Source organism: Propithecus coquereli, unplaced genomic scaffold, assembly GCF_000956105.1.
Source record: "Propithecus coquereli isolate 6110/MARCELLA unplaced genomic scaffold, Pcoq_1.0 Scaffold3, whole genome shotgun sequence".
Taxonomy (NCBI): Eukaryota; Metazoa; Chordata; class Mammalia; order Primates; family Indriidae; genus Propithecus; species Propithecus coquereli.
Window position 1 is genome coordinate 13,434,080 of NW_012148618.1, and position 16,365 is coordinate 13,450,444.

General features: G+C 43.5%; 2 protein-coding genes across 4 annotated transcripts in view; both read left to right on the plus strand.

The window, feature by feature from the left end:
• GANC (glucosidase, alpha; neutral C) overlaps window positions 1-874 on the plus strand; it is a 61,103-nt gene extending 60,229 nt beyond the window's left edge. Inside the window, exon 24 of the mRNA XM_012649331.1 lies at window positions 345-874. Within this exon, the coding sequence (XP_012504785.1) occupies window positions 345-454 (110 nt within the window). The 3' untranslated portion in view covers window positions 455-874. The remainder of the gene's footprint in view (window positions 1-344) is intronic.
• Window positions 875-9,716: 8,842 nt separating this feature from the next.
• The window catches only part of CAPN3 (calpain 3, (p94)), a 50,977-nt gene continuing 44,328 nt past the window's right edge, over window positions 9,717-16,365 (plus strand). For all 3 annotated transcript variants that reach the window (XM_012649332.1, XM_012649333.1, XM_012649335.1), the window contains exon 1: window positions 9,717-10,025. In XM_012649332.1, the coding sequence (XP_012504786.1) occupies window positions 9,717-10,025 (309 nt within the window). The remainder of the gene's footprint in view (window positions 10,026-16,365) is intronic.

Sequence of the window (16,365 nt, forward strand, 5' to 3'; positions counted from 1 at the left end):
AAAGTCCTGAAGAATCCTACCCATGTTTATGGTATTTATGAAAGGGCATAGGATGGCATTTATATCCTTCCTTGCCTACTGATGTTCCTTACAGTTTCTTTTCAACCAGTCTTGCACTCAAAACAATGAAGTGTTTCATGTTTTAAAAAATTCATGGCAATTCATAGGTTAAAATGCCTATGGTAAAGGTAAATGGCAAAGGTAAAAAAAAAAAAAAAAAAAAATTTGGATACTCCTGAGTATAAGGTTTTATGATAGAGTCAGAAAACATTTCAGATTTGAAGAAAATATTTTTCCCTCCTAGATATTCATCAGACTCTCTCTTTTATTGTCTTGCTATTTAGATGGCAAAGATCAGCCTGTGGCTTTTACATATTGTGCCAAAACAGCCACCCTGAGCCTGAAGAAGCTCTCACTAAACATCGGCACTGACTGGGAGGTCCACATCAAATAACAAAGAAGCACCCTGGTGACATGAGCAGAGAGCTGCCTACAGCTTTCTACCCTCCCCTTAGCCTTTTTTTGAGATTTGTACTGCAATCTAATTGACTTCCCTAGCTCATTATCTTTCATTAGTCACCAGTGTACTAATGAACAACAGATTTCGAATTTTAAGATTTCGGTTTTTATATTTTAAGATATACTAGCAATACTCTTTGAGTCAAATATCACCTCTTCTCGCAGACCCACATGGCTCTGAGACATTTATAGGGTTCATGAGTCTTCCATTGCCTCTTGGGCCATGGCCCTGTGGTAAGCACTGTGGCCCATAGAGTGGCCTCTCCTTGAGCAGGGTTGCATGGATTTGCTTTAATGTGGACTAAGCCTACTTGTGTGGCCCATTTGGGGGTTGGGGGGTGCGGAGTTTGCCTCAGGCCATGAGGCAGAGTCTGTCTGGCTGCTGCAGCAGCTGAGCTGCTCAAGGCTGATCTCCAAGTGGACAGCAGCCTCTGGAACTCCCACAGTTATATGGAAAAATGCTCAACATCTATAATCATCAGGGAAATGCAAATCAAAACCACAGTGAGATGTCACTTATCTCCAGCGATAATGGCCTTTATCACAAAGTCCCAAAACAATAAATGTTGGTGTGGATGCGAAGAGATAGGAACACTCATACACTGCTGGTGGGACTGCAAACTAGTACAACCTCTGTGGAAAGTAATATGGAGATACCTCAAAGAGCTACAAGTAGAAGTACCATTTGATCCAGCAATCCCATTACTCAGCATCTACCTGAAAGAACAAAAGACATTCTATAAAAAAGACATCTGCACTAGAAGGTTTATAGCAGCACAATTCACAATTGCAAAGATGTGGAAACAACCCAAGTGCCCATCAATACATGAGTGGCTTAATAAAATGTGGGGTGTGTGTGTGTGTATACCATGGAGTTCTACTCAGCCACAAAAAACGACGGTGATCTAGTACCTCTTGTATTATCCTGGATAGAGCTGGAGCCCATTCTACTAAGTGAAGTATCACAAGAATGGAAAAAGAAGCACCACATGTATTCACCATCAAGTTGGTATTAACTGATCAACACTTAAGAGCACATATAGTAATAACATTCATTGGGTGTCGGGCAGATGGGAGGGGGGAGGAGGGGATAGGGATATACACAGCTAATGGGTGCCGTGTGCACCATCTGGGGGATGGACACGCTTGAAGCTCTGAATTGGGTGGGGCAAAAGCAATATACATAACCTAATATGCTGAAATAAACAAAAAAATTTAAAAAATTAATTGTGAATTAATTAATTCTCAATTAATTACTTGAATTCATTGTGATTGTGTGTTTAATTGTGATTTTCGCTGGACAGGTGAAAACACAGAATCACAGATAGGCTGGCCTTTGTTTCTCCTGGCTGAAGTGACTTCCCCAGCCTGTGTTTATCAGAAGGATCTCAAAGCAAATATACTAGCTGCAGCCCCCTGTGGCAAGGGATAAAAGTCAGGGCCAGCAGAGACAGGAAGTCCTGGAAAGGAAGAGGCTGGGGAGGGAGATACACGGGGAGTGAAGGCTGGGAAAAGCTCCTGTGCACAACAGGGGATTAGAAGGCCATGATGTGCCCAGGGCTGGCTCAGAGGAGACCTGAGAAGACCCTAAGCTTTCACTTCGGGTTGACCTTAGGTTCCCTGTAAGCAAGAAGTGAAGGCTAAGGCAGAATTGCAAATGGCCTGGCTAAGTGTTGAAGGAGTACCCCAACGCAGAGCCAGTATGCAGAGACTCGGAGAATAGTTTCATTTTTCTTTCCTTTTTTTTTTTTTCTTGGCTCCAGGTGTTTAGGGATGTCTCTGTCAAATCTTACAAGCAAGAAGAGACTGGGGCCCCATTCTCACTCTTCTCAAATAGAATAATGCCCAGCCTAGAATCTCGTACCCTGCAAAACTAAGTTTCGTATACGAAGGAGAAATATTATCTTTCACCTGCATAGACTGGGCAAAACAACCCTCTTCTGGGTGCACCCTCTTCTGAGTTATTCTCCTCTAGGGATCGACTTGGGAGCACACAGTATCCTTCTCTCTTTCATGCTTCTGAAGCTCAAAAGTTCCAAATTAATCTTCTTAAAATTCAAATTTCTTTGTTTTAATTATTTTTTTATATACTACTAACCAAAGATTATTCATAAGATGAGTAGGCTATAATTAAAAATAATGAAATAAGGCTGGGAGCTCATGCCTGTAATCCTAACACAGCACTCTGGGAGGCTGAGGCAGGAGGATTGCTTAAGGCCAGGAGTTAAGAGACCAGCCTGAGCAAGAGTGAGACCTCTTCTCTAAAAAAAAACAGAAAAGTCAGCTGGACATGGTGACACATGCCTGTAGTCCCAGCTTCTTGGTAGACTGAGGCAAGAGGATTGCTTGAGCCCAGGAGTTTGAAGCTGCAGTGAGCTATCATAATGCCATTTCACTCTAGCCCAGGTGACAGAGGGAGACCCTGTCTCAAAAAAAAAAAAGAGAGAGAGAAATACCCTCATCCCCACCACCACTGAACTTCAGAAATAGGGTGGGACTAGAATGAAGCAAGTGAAGCACTTGCCTCAGCCACAAAATTTAAGGGGGTGCCAAAAATGCAATAATCAAACATTTTGATATACTATTTTTAAAAGTCAAAATTTATGCAAAAAAACCCATGATGAACAAAATATCAAAATTTTAAATGAAGACAGGATCAGTATTACTGAGTTTTCTTTTGCCTCAGGCTCCAATATGGCTTGGCATGGGACAGAACATAACACACTAGTTGCATCATGATGTTCCCTGCTCTGGAGACTCCAGGGACTCCCTGCTGCCTGCCACAGCATCTGGTGGGCAGCCCTAACTCTTCAGCACTCCTCAGGACACACAATTTCTTGCCAGGCTTCCTCCACTCAGCAACTTGCCAACTGCCACCTCTGTGCCTTCTGTTCCCTGGGCCGCAGCATCTTCTCCTCCCTCCCCCATGCAAATCTTATCATCCAACTCAAATCCCACTTTTCCATGAAGCCTTTCTAACTACCTTCTCATCTCTACTCTCCCATGACCATTGGCAGTGATTATGCCAGTCTCTGAAATGCTACCCCACTTATAATTGTGTTCTACTTAGTATCATCAGGGATTGTACCTTAATGTTGCAAGTAGGTCTCTGTTCCCCTATTAGACTGTATGTTCTTTAAGAGTATGTTCTATTTCTCTTATATCTGATAGAGCAACATTACACTTGACTTTCAGTAACTGTTGGCTGTGTTTGCTTAACTGGTGGATTTAATTGATTAAAAAGTGAGGATTGAACATATTTGTTTCTGATTTACTTTTCTGACACAGGACTCTTCCCAAATATAGTAAACATTGTGCATTTCCTAGTGGACGCATTTCATTGTATCAGTTGAGATTTGAACTCTGCACCATTTATAAGGTCACATAGACTCACGCAAATTCTTTGCCTCTATTTCTATAAGTTTGGCAATTCAGGAGAAAGGAAGGACCCTACAATATAGTTCCCAGCTTCAAATTTCTCTTGGCTACATAAAATAAGAGCCGGAAAACCGGGTGCTCTTCCCTACTATAAATGATGGTTTTTATTAGCATTTAAAGCTGAATAATTAATAACTATATCAACATTTATTGCATATCTGTTTTCCATTTAAAATATTTTTGGTGGGACAAAACCAGAACTAGTAGAGTAAGTTAGTGTGGAACTTCTTTGTCTTGGCCCAAATCTATATGGGAACAATTTGACGAGACGAGTGGTAAGAAATATAATCTGGGTGTTTTTAATGGTTCTCCTGTTACTGTTTCTCACACTTTACCCACCTGCTGTTCCTGAAACAGTGTACCAGAGAGCTATGTGGGGCTGTGTTGGCCTACAGGTATTTAGTTACCTTGTGGCTAATTCTTGATATGTTTTTATAGGAAACTGGGTTTTATGTAAGAAATTAGAATTATTTCACAACAGATTCTTACAAAGCTCTAAAATGAACGCATAGTGTATCTTTCCTTCAAGACTTAAATGCCAAGGAACAAGTTGACAAATCAGTTTAAAAACAGAAACTGCACAACAGAAAAATGGACAAGGTAATTCACAAAAGAAACTGAAACAGACAAAATAAGCACATGAAAGATGTTTGGCCTCATTAATAATCAAATAAATGATTATTTTTTTCCTGATTGCCCAAGATTAAAAAGAGTGAAAATGTCCAGTCCTGATATTGGTGTGGGGAATGAGCCCTCTCATGCTTCATTGGTAGAATTATAAATAAGTATGATCTTTCAGGAAGGCACTCTGGCAATAGTATCAAAATTTTAAATTTTCATATTCTAACCCAGAAATTCCACTTCAGATAAATCAGATAAATGCTCAGAGCTACTAATTGTAATGTGGTTCATACTGTGGAAAACTGGAAATAAGCTAAATGTCCTTTAACAGAGGATTGGCTAAATATAGCACTTCCATACAGTGTTATATGATGCAGCCATTTAAAATAATAATCTACATGTATCAACATAGAAATGTTTTTGATAAAATGTTTACTGAATGATTTCATCTAAGTAAAAGTTACATTAGAACAAACTCAAATTGAAGGACAATCCTATATTCTTCAAAACATGAAGGCCAGAAAAACAGGTCTGAGGAACTGTTCCAGATGAAAGGAGACTAAAGAGACATGATGAGGTATGTGTGATCCTGGGCTGGATTCTGGACCCGTAAAGGGCATTATTGAGACCATTGGCAACATTGTATGGGAATCTTTTGATTACTTGGTAATTTTCCTACTTTAAGGGTTGGACTATGATTATATAGAAGAATTTCCTCGGTTTTAGGAAAAACACAATTCTGGAGTTTGGTCTATATGCAGAATCCCTTTAGTTTTTTGTTTGTTTGTTTTGTGTTTTTTTGAGACAGAGGCTCACTGTGTTGCCCAGGCTAGAGTGCCGTGGCGTCATCCTAGCTCACAGCAACCTCAAACTCCTGGGCTCAAGTGATCCTCCTGCCTCAGCCTCCCGAGTAGCTGGGACTACAGGCATGCGCCACCATGCCTGGCTAATTTTTTCTATATATTTTTAGTTGTCCAATTAATTTCTTTCTAATTTTAGTAGAGATGGGGTCTCGCTCTTGCTCAGGCTGGTTTCGAACTCCTGAGGTCAAACAATCCACCCGCCTCGGCCTCCCAGAGAGCTAGGATTACAGGCATGAGCCACCGCACCCGGCCCCCTTTAGTTTTTCACATGCCTTTTACTATCAGGGTATCATAAAGATAGGCAACAGAAAGTAAAAACACGTAAATATCTGGAGCTGAATGGTTTTTAGCTCATCATTAACCCCCCTACCGAAAGCCTTCTGGGCAATGGGAATACTGTAACAATACTAAGCATTCCACTCTGCTTTTAAGATTTCCACCTACCAAACTCTCTGAATGCTTAGCATAATTCCAGAGGGCACTCTAGACTAAAATAACTTACTAGGCCAGCGGGTAAGAAGCCATCAGTATCTCCGCTGGAAACAGACTAACATTAGCCACAGACAGTGGAGACCATATAGCTAGCACTCTAGGAGAAATAAAGGAGACATTGGCATCTGATATCAGATCTGCTTGTCTTATGGCCAGCCTTGCTAAAGGCTGCAGGGCCACAGCAAGACCTGCCAGAATTAGACAGCTGCTTCTTGATGTTGTTTCCAGCCAAGCGATGGTTTTAGATGCCTCTATCCAATCAGAGCTAGGGGAAGGAGAGCCTGCCTATTTATTAAGTATATATGACAATCCAGAGATCTCATGACTAACTCAGCTTAATGGAGTCTTAGTTATGCATTTACTTCTTCACTGGAAATCAGGAGACCTGAGGTCTAGTTTGGTTCTACAGTAAACTGGCTGAGTGATCTTGGCCATGCCATTTAACCTCTCTGGGCCTTGGTTTCCTCATTTGTAAAAGAAAAGAGATAATCTCCAAAATTCTATGAGTTTTCCCATACTTAATTATAAAAACACAGCAGATATCTCAAGTTTCCTCAATATTAAAATGGTATTAATCAAACCTGCAGAGTTCTACAAATTAAAAAATATGTGTATGGAAAGGGAAAAATAATGACATAACCATGGGCAAACCTGATAGATACCACCTTAGCTAAGTGATCAAAGTTGACATTACCTGTAATAAAACATCAATATCATGTACCCCCAAATATGATTTGAAGAGAAGGGCATGTCACATCTGTGATATTCTGCCCCCAAATCCATAACCCCAGTCGAATCCTGTGAAAAAATCAGACAAACACAGTGTGAAGGATATTCTAGAAAATACTTGATAAGTACATTTCAAAAGTGTCAGGGTCATGAGAGACAGACTATGGAGTTGTCAGAGATTGGGAGACACTAAGGAGTTCTATCTTTGCAACTGTTTTGTAAGTCTAAAATTATTTCAAAATAAGTTTTTTTAAAGCACACTATGCGAAGTGGCTAGCTCATAGTTGGCACCTAATGAATGGTAGGTGCTATAATTATAAGCAACTACATTAGTTGGCATTGTTGTGCAGCAGAAACCATTCCAGTCACAGATATTGCATGACCTTGGCTGAAATATGTTATAAAAACTAATTCTTCATCCTTGAAGAGGCTTCTGGGAATTGAAATGTGCAGCTGTTTATATGCTCATTATCTGTCCTTGGTTCATGAGCTCAGATTGGATTTCTCCCTGATAGCATTGGTTTCCACAGCTGTGCTGTTGAATAAACCTGAGTTTGGACCTGCAAATCTGAGAGGACATTTTATCCACAACAATTGGGAGAGCAAATGAATAGCACCTTGCCCTCTATGTGTTTGCTATTCCCACCCTGCTCTGCTGTGACAAGAGGCTCACCCCTGTCACACACACCTCTTAGTTACTAACAGATGGAGCTGGCTTAGACAGCTGAGGGAAGAAAGCTCAGCAGGCGTGTGGCCCAGAGACACCTCCTCCCCCAGAAGTAAACCAGCCAGGAAACTTTGATTGCATTGGCAAAGCCATAAGTGTAAGAAATTTCTCTTCACATGGGAAAATTTCATTCAACAAATATATAACACATGTTTATTAAGGGCCTTCTATGTGCTTAACCCGGAGGGTAGAATGGGAATCCAGTCCCACTTTCACAGTCTTGTGGGCAAACAGGAAATTAAATACACAGAAACAACAAAATGGAGGCCAGTGCCATGAATTTCAGGGTGGTAGAGAGCACTGGGCTGAGACCCAAACTTTGCTGTCTGTGCCCTGGGTGAGTTTGAGAGTGGAATTCAATCTTTTTAGAAGATCTTGTAGTGCAGGCACATAGGCAAGCCTCTGATTGGAAACACTGTGATCACATGAGCCTGGGCAGGTCATACCTATCCCTGTGCACATGGAAGATATTCAGTAAATGCTCATAGAGTGAATGCTATTTGTATCAATGAGTGAATGTATTATTCAACCTCATCTATAAATTAACTTATTTAATCCTTACAACAACGCAATAACAGAATGACTATCATTGTACCCATTTTATAAGTGAGAAAACTGAGACATAGAAAGAAAGGAGGCGGTAACTCACCTAAAGTAACACAAACACAGCAGGAAGTGGCCAGCCTAGACTCTGAAGTGAGGTAGTCAGCCTCCAGAGACTGTGCTCCTCTATTCTGCCTCTCCAAGACTAGTAAAGATCCCTGGCATTTTCTTGGAGGGACAGAAGGCCAGGCTGATGGTCCCTGCTTATCCCAGACATGGAGTTCCTCAAAAGTGCAACCCCAGGAATCATGAGCCTCATAGTACTCCCTGTGTCACGTGTCACTGCCCACCTTCTCCCATAGCCTCTAACCTTGGATTGTTGAGACTGGTCACATAGGAACAGACGTGGCTGCAATCCGAGATAAGCCTCCGCTCTGCTAGACTTGAGGTGTGGCCATCTTATGGCTCAGGGAGCAGCTACTATTGGTAGAAGACAAGGTGGAGGCCAGGCAGGCAATTCCCTTCCTCAGAGCCACTTATGCTTTCACCTAAGAGCCCTGAAACCAACTCCTTAGACATGACTTGGCAGCCAACCTGGTTCAGTATCCAATCTGAACTTCTGTCTCGGATGCCTAATATGGCACGGCTGAATCGTGAATATGTAATCTGTACAGTAAGTCCTCACTTAACATCATCAATAGGTTCTTGGAAACTGCAGCTTTCATCAAAATGACATACTATGTGCTGTAGGAACTTAACTCTTGTTTATATAAGTTAGCTGATGTTAAATTAGTTTTATTATACTGTATGTCATTTTGCTTAAAGTAGCAATTTTCAAGAACCTATCTATCAACAATGTTAAGTGAAGACTTACTGTACTCAGGTGCACTTTTTGGAGCAGATTTGGTCCCAGTGTTTATTCTGGGTGTGGGGAGAGACAAGAGGTGGCTAGGTCAAGTGGGCAAGAAGAGACAGGGATTCTCTCAACCGAGAAATCTACTCTTGAGTGGCATTTTCCACCCAGATATTTCCACTGAATGCTGACATTCTTTCTAGAAAAGATGCTGAATCCAATATTGAATGATGTTCTGATATCCTAGAGTTTTAGAAAGTAAAAATCGTGTTCTCTAAAATGCCCAGAATATTCCCCTAGAATTCAGTGTCTCACATTTACCCCAGCTAGCTTTTTTCAATATTGTTTTCCATTAATTTTGTGGCCAATAGTTCGACAGTCTGTATAACTGCCTATTCAAGAATGCATCAACAGTTCTTGCCTAATTTTCAATGTTCACCTCACTCAGATATTCCCCTTTCATTTCCTGACAACACCAGCACTTCATGGCAACACAGAAATGTCCCTGGCCAGGTCCTCCTCCCTCTGCCTTGCAGGCTCTCTTGCTCTCATACTCACGATCTTTCTTCACATCTATTTTTAGTTTTCCTGGCTCAAGCTTCTTCAGGGCACCGAAACACAACCCTCACTCTTTCTCTCTCTCTGGCATTCATGCTGCTGGTAGGAGCCCCCCAAGTAAAAATTGCTTCAGAAATGCTTTATTGCTCCTTCCTGAGGAAAACACATGGCTTCAGGATCACAGCTCAGCTTTTAAGATGGATATAAGCTGGACGACCTTCTGATGGGCTTTAAACTTTGAACTGAACGTGGACATTTTTCTCTCAGATGACAGAATCACTCTAACTTCCCCTTTGCAGTTGCTTCCTTTCCTTGAAGGTAGCTGTATCTTGTTTTCTTAAAAAAAAACCTTTTCCTTCCAAAGTTGCCTGCCATGCCGACCGTCATTAGCGCGTCTGTGGCCCCACGGACAGAGGCTGAGCCCAGGTCCCCAGGGCCAGTTCCTTGCCCAGCCCAGAGCAAGACCATTGAGGCTGGGGGCGGAAACCCAAGTGGCATCTATTCAGCCATCATCAGCCGTAATTTTCCTATTATTGGAGTGAAAGAGAAGACATTTGAACAGCTTCACAAGAAATGTCTAGAAAAGAAAGTTCTTTACGTGGACCCTGAGTTCCCACCGGATGAAACCTCTCTCTTTTATAGCCAGAAGTTCCCCATCCAGTTCGTCTGGAAGAGACCTCCGGTGAGTAGCTCCTGGGTGCTGGTTGGGTTTTTTCCCCCACAGAGAAGTCCTCCCACTCAGCACCTCCTGCAGCTCAGCTGCTCACAGGAGCGCTGGGGGAAGGATCCTGGCAGCAGCTCTGCTGGGCCCTGTCCTCCAGTGTGAGGTAGCGAGGGGAGGAACAAGTCTCAGATAGTCACCAAATCTCAGTAAAATCCACATGGAGAATGGGGGAGGCAGGGCTGATTCTCATTCTCTAGCTCGCTCTTGCTTTCTTTCAGGAAAAAAAAAATCTTGCTTTTTGTAAAAGTGATTGGAACTCAGTTTAATTCATCCTGTAAAAATAAATATTTCTTTCCCAGAACAAATTCCAGACAGTCCAGATCTGTACTCTCCATTGAAATATCTTGCATCTTTGTAAGAGTCCTTTCCTTTAATTTCTCGGGCTAAAATCAGGATGCTGTTCTTCTTTAGTTTGCCAATGGCCATGTCTTTCTGAAACGCAGCAGCCCAAGAAAGAGGAGAGTGGCAGATAAAAACTACTTTTTCATGCATAAAATATTAGGATTAGAGGGAGAGACCCAGCCATCGTTTTTGTCCACATACCTCGCGTCACAGATGAAATCAAGGCACACCAGAGTGAAATGTATCCAGTGAGCACATGACAGAGCCCGGATTAAAACTTACCCTTCTCTTTTAGGGAACTCTTCCAGCCTCTGGGTTTCATTTATAGTGATCTACCAGAAGGAAAATCATATTCCCCTGGCTCCCTTCTCTGATCATGCCTCCAGTATACTCTCATTCTTAATTCAAGAAATACTGATTGAGCATCTTCTAGTGCCAGACCCGTTGAGCAAACAACTGGGAGACAGCAGTGAATAAGGAAGACAAAAACCCTTGCTCTCTTGCAGCCCGGGGTCCTGAGGGGAAGATGGGCATTGAATGAGAGTGACGACTGTCAGCAGTCCATGTTCAGGGTGCTATGGACCATGGGACAGCGAGAGCTAACCTAGTCTAGGGAGGGAAACCCTCCCCGAGGAAATGATGTTAGGCTGAGACCCAGAGCTATTCATTAGCCATGTTTTTCTTTATTAACCTGAGATGGAATACCCAACCCTGGGTGTTCCACAGGGGCTCTTTTCCTCTCCTGACGGTTGCCTGCTAAGGTCCATGATTGCCATCAAGGCCCTCAGTTTAAAAGATAACGCTGCAAAGGACTTCATTCCCCAGCCCAGTCGCTGCCTTGCTACCGGAATACTTGGGCATCTTACTCCCCTGCTGAAATATCTTCCGTTGATATCCCCTCTCGCCATCTGCCTTCAGGGCAAATCCAGACAGCCCTTCCCAGGTGGCCCTTGCCTACCTGTCCAGGCTCATCTTCACCCCCTTTCCCCCTGGATCCTGACACACCAGCAGTGCTGGGACGTTCAGCTGCTCCGTTGTTCCAAGTCTTCCCAAACCTCAAGGCCTTTGCTCTTCTGTCCGCGTGTTTATCTGATTTGCTCTTCCTCGCTCTCTCTCCAAAACTCTCCTCAGGTGTCAATTCCTTCAAGCTTTCTCATGTCTGTTGCCCTCTCTCTAAGGGCAGGGATTATTCCTGTTCATCTTTGGGCCCCCTTACCCAGCACAGGCCAGGCCCACAGAGCAGGTGAATGAAAACCGACATCTGAGGGCACTGGCCCCCAAGACAGGACAGCCCTGTGTTCCAAGGCGGGAGTTCCTAAAAGCCCTTTCTCATACTATTGCGGGGAGGGGAGAGACCAAAAACCCTTAAATACTGTTTTTAGTGAAATCATTGGTGGACTTGAGTCTTCAAGCTAGATTTAAAATTGATAAAAATGTTTTAAGGGCCTGTTATGCTCTAGACAATAGATTCGTCCTGAAACTTATACTGTCAGTGTCGGTGTGTGGAATGAGGGGCATCAGAAGACCTGAATATTCCAAATTGTGCCCCCACCACCAGCGTCACCAACAACAAAGATCCTGAATTTTCTATCGTTTGGGTTACTAAAGGACCAGACAGCAAAGACCACTCTCAGATAAAATGCCCATATGTTCCTTGGGGTTAAGATCAGAGGAACACTGCCTATAGGGTTCATTAGCATAAATTAGAAATATGGAATCAGAGATGGAGTCAGCATTGGAAGGCATCTCAGAGATGTGGTCCACCCCTTCACTTTACAGGTGACATCCTTACAGATTAAGGTCCAGAAAGGGCAAATGACTTATTTACAGTCACACAACAAGTTGTTCCAAGTTGAGGGAAATTGAAAAACTGAAATGACTTCAGAACTTTCTGAAATGTAAAGCACTTCTTGGAGACATCCATTTTCCATGAACTTCCCTGGATATGGTGACCTTTGTCAGGCCTGAGCAGTCTGAAAAGGAGACTATGTCTTATGATGACAAGCACCAGGCAAGTGAATTGAGGCCTTCCTGCTTTTACTACCTAAGGGACAGAATCTCTGAAAAACAATTTGAATTTTGCTTTGACAACCAAGTGTTATCTATTACAATTACAATGATGATGATGATGATAAAGGGAGAATTATTCATGGCCAATTATAATGCTAGTTAAAATCACAAGCTTCACTTTCAGCCTTTCCCTCTTAAAAGAAAAGGACTCTGGCCACCTGTCCCCAGCACACCTATAATCTCTTCTCATGTGCTTACCAGTGCTACCTCACTGCCCTTCCTCCTGTATTAGGAAGCATCCTGCATTGAGTTTCTAGGCCAAACAATCTGATTCCTCTAGCCTTTCCTTATATGATCTATTTCTAGGATCAGAAAGCAAACAAACCATACAACACTTCCCAATTGTTAAGCCAGGTTTGCTTAATGACAGATCCCTGGGTTTCCAGAACAGGGCTTCTGGGAGGCTGGTGCCCAGTACAGTGGGGATGGGGTCATGGGTGGGGGGACGTGTTTCATTCCATGTGGTGGAAGGTTTAGTCGCACAGCATTCCTGGCCTCTCTCCTCCCCTTGGTGGGTTTATAAAGAGAACTTTACCTGAGAAGCCCAGCCCTTGTCTTCCTTCTTTCCCTTGGAAGCAAGCTACCCACAAGAAGCATGACTTCTGCTCTCTGCTCCTCCTTGCAGCAAGTCTTCCAGAGGCAGGCCCGTGGGGAGTCATGCAGGCATTCTGTGCCACCTGGGACTATGTGGTTAATAGTAAAGATAATAGCTAATCTTGACTGAGAACTCACCACGTACCAATAACTATTCTAAGTGCTTCCCATATATTAATTCACTTAATCTTCACAACAACCCTGTGAGGTTATTACTGTTATTGTCCCACTTTAGAAAGGAGGAAACTGAGTCTCAGATAAATATTAGTATGTTGCTCCAGGTCTCCTAGTTAGTGAAGGGTAAAGCTGGGATTTGAATCCAGGCAATCCGTCCCTAGAGTCCTAACTGTTAGCAATGAAATTTATCTAATTCTGGGATTTAGATGTCAATCTCAGTTTCCATCAACATAAATGTGGCATTTTGGACTCCTGCCTGCCTTACATTTTTGTCTCATTCTTCCATTGGTTCAAAACTCAGGCATAGAAATGAGGTGTCCTTTATTGGGCTCCCTCAAGCAATAACAGGCATTGAGTGACATCCCAGGGGTTGACTGCTGGAAGCAGCAGCCTCCGTGAGATGAAGATGGAACGGCACAATGGCTAAGAGCCCAGGCTCTCAGGTCAAACCTCCCACATTCAAGTCCTGGCCCTGCTACTTAACACTTGGACAATCTTGGTCACATATTACCCTCTCTTTGCCACACATTCTCCATCTGAAAATGGGGAATAGTCATAAGAGAAGAACCCATCTCATAATTAAATGAGGGTTAAATGAGTTCATGTATGCTGAAGGCTTAAGCCCAGGACATGAGGGAGTGCTCATAAGCAAAGACTCATCTTAGCACCTCCTATATTTGGTTGCACCATCTCTTAAAAGAGGCAAAATCCTAAACATTTTTCCAACTTAGTTTCTGTCTATGACCAATCAAGATATTAACCACAGCAATGTATTTGAGTATTTCATGCCCAACTTAAATGAATCTGTCCAAAGGAACACGAGGACATGTGTGTGAACACTCCTCTCATGGGCAGGGTACTGCTTGTCCTTTAGGACAATTCCAGTCATCTACATTAAATATGAAATGTGTGTTTGGTGGTGAAAATGTGGATGTATCACAGAGCCAGGAAGGTGACTGCACAAAGAGGGATCACACTTGGCTGGGAAATTTGGCAACTTGCTCAGTGACTGGCTGTAAAAACCCACTGAGCTCAAGAGGGTGAGCAAATGCTTCTATTTTCCCATCTGCATTTGCCTCACGCATGCCAGGTTAGGAGCTTCTCATGCTATTTATCTCTGTTTTCTCTCAATTGCTCCCCAGATCAGGGCAACCGAGATCCCTGTTGTTTTGGAAGGATGAGAAATGAGGGGCCAGTTGTGAGGCCTGTAATGAAGTTGGTACCTTGTCCCCTGCTCACCCTTGGAAACTCAGGATCCTGGAATTGCTCCACAGTGACCCAGAAACCACGAGGGAATTCTCCCTTGGGGAGCAGCCTATCCCTTCTTGGTGCCTCTGCCACTTCCAGTTAGGGTCCCTCCATAAATGAGTTGACTCACATCCTCTTTTGGTGTAGGGTGCATGGATTCTGCACAGAGGACTATGCGCGGTGCTGACCCGCACACTCAGCTCAGGCCCCCAATAGTGGACACTTGCAATGACAATATTCCTGAGCCTCCTTCTGTCTCTGGTCCTACGTAGAGTCACCTTTCTGTAAATTCCATCTTCTTACAGACCCACCCCAACCTGGAACGTAGAGAAGGAAGGGTTCACCCTCTGTAGGAGCTGGATTAAACCAGACTTCAGGTTAAACTTCATCGACATGGCCTCAGTGTCTCTTGGCTCTGCTGGGAGAGGTTGTTCCTGTTTGGGCCTCCAGTTTACAGCCCAGTATTAAAGTCAAAACTACATCATTGATGTACAGCCACCTCCAATGTATCTCCCAGTTCCTTCCCCAGGAAATCTGTTCACCCTTACTCCGCTGTCCTCCAGGCTCCGGACAGCTGGGACCCTGCACTTTCCCTTCAAAACTTTCTGCTCAGCTCTCTTTTCTTCTCTTGGCTACTGGGAGTTGAGGGAGCTTGCCACCCTCCCACTGTTCCATAGATCCAACACCTTCTCATTTGCTGGTGGTGACTGGACCTTCAACCAGGGGCTACCTAACCTACCTCTTGCCCTCAAATCCTGTCCCCATCCCTCCATCTTTTCAGGGCCCCATCCTTTACCGGTTCAGAGCTGGGTCTCCACTTCACCCACATTTCTCTGGTGTTTGCCTTCCCTCCTGCCTGCTATTATTATTATCGATATGCCTATATCCAGCTGTGCTTTGCCCAGCAGTCTAACCTCACTCTTAGCCCTCTCTTCTTTTCTTCACTCCTTGGGCCAGCTTGTTCCCTCTGCCAACAGGTGGGCCTGAGGAGGCCTCTTTGCCAGACAGCAGCCACCCCTTAACACTAACAGGTCCAAACAGGTGACTTTATTCCTTATATTCCCATACCTGGGAGTCTCTTGAGCTAGACTCTTTTTAAGGCTAGAGTCTAGGCAAGTTTCCCAAGCTGCAATTCATCATGTACCATATTTCCCAAAGTCTAGGGGATTTTGAGGCTAGTACTTTCTTAATCATATAAGAGGGTGTCCACAGAAGGTCACGACCACCACCCAGCTGAACGCAATTAAAGGAAGCTTTCTAATGTAAGATGTGTCACAATTTCAGACATGTGAGACAAATTCAGAAATGTGGGGGGAAATGTGAAATACGAGCAGAACAAGCATCTTAGAATGGAAAAATAAGACAAAGGGCCCTTTCCCACTTGACTCACAATTCTATCACCCCCATCCCACTCCTCTTCCCAGACTATTTCTTTCTCCCATGCTCCTATAAGCATGAGTCCAACCACACCAGATGGTTTTTGCTGCTTTCTATATGATCTGGTCTCTTGCCCCTTCCCAAGGTCCCTCGAGAAAAAACCAACTTCTCCCTTGTGCCAAGGCTGTTACACCAGGGGAAAAAATATGACATTCTTCAGATTAGTTCTTGTTAGTGCTACAGAATTATCTTCAAAACTCTACCCGTTTAGCCAAATGTGCTTACTCTCTGACTCCTTAACATGGCAGAAACTTCTCCTCTCAAGAGGAAAACCTAGGCCGGGCGCGGTGGCTCACGCCTGTAATCCTAGCTCTCTGGGAGGCCGAGGCGGGCGGATTGTTCGAGCTCAGGAGTTCGAAACCAGCCTGAGCAAGAGCGAGACCCTGTCTCTACTAAAATTAGAAAGAAATTAATTGGACAACTAAAAATA